This window comes from Grampus griseus (genome assembly GCF_964374135.1).
Source record: "Grampus griseus genome assembly, chromosome: 14".
In the NCBI taxonomy this organism is placed as follows: Eukaryota; Metazoa; Chordata; class Mammalia; order Artiodactyla; family Delphinidae; genus Grampus; species Grampus griseus.
This window is the reverse complement of record NC_139008.1, coordinates 738,859-742,500: the sequence shown is the minus strand read 5'-3', so window position 1 is coordinate 742,500 and position 3,642 is coordinate 738,859. Positions and strand designations below refer to the sequence as shown.

Genomic DNA, 3,642 nt, shown 5'->3' with positions numbered 1-3,642 from the left:
CGCGGCGCGCACGGCAGGCCGGGCGCGAAGTCCAGCCCCGCAGCGGCGGCGGCGTTGGCGGGGGGCGCTTTCCGGCGCGGCGGCGAGTCGGACAGCAGGCTCTCCACGCTGAACGGGCTGGCCTTGGGCGGGCCCGCGGCGCCGCGCTCGGCCGCCGCCGCCGCCGACCCGGGCGCACACGGGGTCGCGTCCTTGTCCGCGGGGCGGCCTAGCCGCGGCTGCGGGCCGGCGCCGCTTCTTTGGCTCGGGTAAAAGGCGGGATCGCAGGTGCCGGGAGCGGGCGGCTCGCCGGGCGGTGCGGGCGCAGCACCGGCGGCGCCGGCGGCGTGCGCGCCGGGGCCCTTGGCCGCGGCGGCGGGCGGCGGCGGCTCGGGCGGCTCCGGGGACAGGCCGCCGCCGCCGCTGTCGCTGTCGGAGCTGGGCGCGCTGTGCAGGGACAGGCCGCCGGGCGAGTGCAAGTGGCGGCTCTGGCTCTTGAGCAGCTTCTTCTCGTGCTTGCGCTTCTTCTTCTCCATCTTCTCCAGTTCCTTGCGTGCGATCTCCTCCGGGTCCATCGGCTCGCCACTGCACGTGGTAGGATGGGAGTTGTGCGCCGGCCGCCCAGGGCCCTTCTTCGTGTTCTCCTTCTTCCTCCACTTGGCCCGGCGGTTTTGGAACCAGACCTAGAGCAGCCGGATAGGGGAAAGGAAGGCACGGTCAGGCGGCGGGCTTGCCGTGGGGGGCTTCGGGCCTCCCCACTCCCCCCAGAGAGGCCTGCACAACCTCGGCTCCGGCCAGGGGGCGGGAGCCGAGCCACGCGGCCCAGCCGACCCTGAGCTGGATTTTGGCACTCAAGCTGCAGGTTCCAAAGTGTTATCTTTTCCACCCAGAAGGAGGTAGATGGGGCCTCTCGGCCGGCTTCCCGCTCCAGCTTCTCACCTCGGGGAACTGGGAGCTGCCCCTTCGTTGGGCAGGGCCGGTCTGGCCCCTGACCGAGGGCGTCGGGATCCTGGTCGGGAGGCAGAGGGCAGGGGGCCCCTCTTCGCCTCTCCTGGCTTCTCACAGCTTGTGTTCTAAGCAGCCCGCCTGGCCCGGCGCTGAACGTCTGGCCTGAGGACCAGTGGCGCTGGGCTCAGCTGCCCTGCACACCTGTCTTCGGCTCTCTGGAGACTGAGTCAAAGCCCAGATTTTGGGGGCTCCCGTGAAGGGAAATCTGGGTGCTTTTTCCTCCAGAAGGGCCTGGGAAGCCGAACTTGGGGGGGGAGAGCTTCAGCAGCTCCTCCCTCCCCTCCCCATTCAGAAAGCCTGCTTTCTGAAGGAAGGTTCCGTGCCAGGGCACCAACACAGCCTCCTCAAACCAGTTGTGCTTGGCCTGGACCAGGGAGGGGTCCGGCAGTCAGGGAAGCAAGAGGCCAGCTTCCAGGCCGTGCGGAGAAGAGGCCAGGGCCCGTCCTGCATCCTGCCGCCTCTCTGCAGGCCTCCTCCTGGGAGCCCCGCGGTTCTCCAGGGTGGCAGCAGCCCTAGACCCTGGCTCCAGCACCACACACACAGTCAAATCCCGCTGAGCCCCAGGCACACGACCCTTCTCAAAAGATCGCGATAATTCGAATTCTTTGTTCCGGCTGTGTAGAGACCGGCACAATAGCAGGCCCGCCTGGTCACCGGCACCCTTTTTTGGTGCCAAGGTGCGTGAGTTAAGTGGTAACCTCCCCAAGACTGTCTCTGCCCTTTCATTCTTTCTTCCTTTTTAAATACTTCTTTTTTGGTGTAAATTCCAGGCTGCCTTGTCACCCAGAATTTCTCATTATCATATTAGAGGAGAAATGAAGAGGTCTTGACTTCACTTAAGACACTTAGAACAAATTGGATAAGAGGATTTACAAACAGAAGAGGTCATGCGGGGAAGCGCAAACACAGGAGAGAGCACCTTTTAGACAAAGCTACTGGCGCTAAGCAGGTGCCTTCCCAGCCTTAGCCTCCAAGCCCGGCGCCCACAGCTGTGGCCCACACCCCGCTGACCACCACACCGACCCGGAAAAAGATGTCTGTACTTTAGGGAAACATCTAATTATGCACGATTCATCTTGAATTTTCAATCCACCAAATTGACACTGTATTTTTAAAAAGAATACCGCCGGCAGTCTCCGAATAAAATCAAATTACGGGAGAAAAAAAAAAGATATAACCGATGGTGTTAAAGATTCAGACACCCTTTCCCCCCACAATGTGTTAATTGTTTGTGTCCACCTCCCCTTCCTCAGCTGCCCCCTTCTGCAAAGCTCTGAATAAATACGTGTTTTCATGTGAATATTTTAGAGACGAAAGTAAACAAACGCGCTAGCTGCAGGCTGGTGTGCGGAGCCCGCAGCCGGGGCCCGGCGTCGCGGGGTCTGCCGTCTCCCGGTCTCTCCTCCAGTCCGAGCCGGGCCGGCTCCTTCTGGCCGCTTCGCCCGCCCCAGCGCCTCGTTTCTCGCCGTCGCCCCGACCCACCACACAGCTCCCCGGTTCGGACGCAGCAGCCGTTCTCCGGCCCCTCCCGAGCCGCCTCGGCTCCCTCCGGGATGCCCGCCTCCCTCTCCACGGGGCGCCGAGCCCCGGACCCCCCCCCCCACCTTCCGGCGGGCGTGCGCGCGGCGGTCTCTGACGGAGGCTGTGGTCTCCCACCTGGAAGCCGAGAACAAAGGCGGGCCGGGCCGCGCAGGCCGCCAGGCGGGATGCTGGCTCGCGGGACGCACAGGCGGGTCTTTACCTGAACTCGGGACTCAACCAGATCCAGGCGCAGCGCCAGCGCCTCGCGCATGAACACGTCGGGATAGTGGCTCTCGTTGAACGCCTTCTCCAGTTCCTCCAGCTGCCAGCCCGTGAAGTTGGTGCGGGTGCGCCGCCGCTTGCAGCCCGGGCTCTCCTTGTCCGGGTCCCCCGAGTCTGCGGGCACGCACAGGACACCGCGCGGCTCAGCCCCGGGCCCGGCTGGAACGCGGCCACCCGCTTCTGTCCAGGGGCCACCGAGAGGAGAGGGCGGCGCGCGCCCTGAGCCGGGCGGAGGGCGGCGAGCGAGGAGGCCGTGGCGCCGCGGCCGCCCGCGACCCACTCCTCCGCCCGACGGGGTCCCCTGCCTCCCGCCGCCCCTCCCCGCCCGCCGCGCCTACCTGACAGCTTGAAGGGCTGGCTATCGCCGCCGACCCCGCAGGCGGCCGGCAGCAGCGGCGTGGGGTTGACCACCGAGGCGGCGGCGGCGGCGGCGCACGAGCCGCTGAGCAGACCGTCGATGGAGAAGGGTACCGAGGCGGCGGCGGCGGCGGCGGCGGCGGCCGACTGCAGCTGGTGGCCGGCCAGCTCGTACACGTGGTGGTGGCCCAGCGGGTAGGGGAAGCCCACCACGCCGCCCAGTGAGCCCCCGAACTGGGCATGCGGGTGCTCCAGGAGGCGGCCGTCCATCATCTCGCGCGGGGGGCCGGCGGGGCCGGCGGCGGGGCGCGGGGGCGCGGGCCGGGGCCGGGGCGGGCCAGCGGCGGGAGGCGCGGACGGCGGCGGCGGAGACAGGGACCCGGAGCCCTACACATGCTTCGCCCGCACTCCGGCGCTTTACTTTATCAACATCAAGCTCCCGATAATTAGCCGCGGCCCGGGGAATTTGGGACCAATAAGAAGCGCTAATCGGCT

The 3,642-nt window shown here is 66.7% G+C and overlaps 1 protein-coding gene across 1 annotated transcript in view; it reads right to left on the bottom strand.

Moving 5' to 3' along the window:
• Nucleotides 1-3,420, bottom strand: part of UNCX (UNC homeobox) — a gene marked incomplete at both ends in the record, with an annotated part of 3,907 nt that extends 487 nt beyond the window's left edge. The window contains 3 exons of the mRNA XM_082671332.1: nucleotides 1-662; nucleotides 2,729-2,904; nucleotides 3,129-3,420. The exon at nucleotides 1-662 is cut by the window's left edge and continues 487 nt beyond it. Of these exons, the coding sequence (XP_082527458.1) occupies nucleotides 1-662; nucleotides 2,729-2,904; nucleotides 3,129-3,420 (1,130 nt within the window). The remainder of the gene's footprint in view (nucleotides 663-2,728; nucleotides 2,905-3,128) is intronic.
• Between the last annotated feature and the right edge of the window lie 222 nt (nucleotides 3,421-3,642).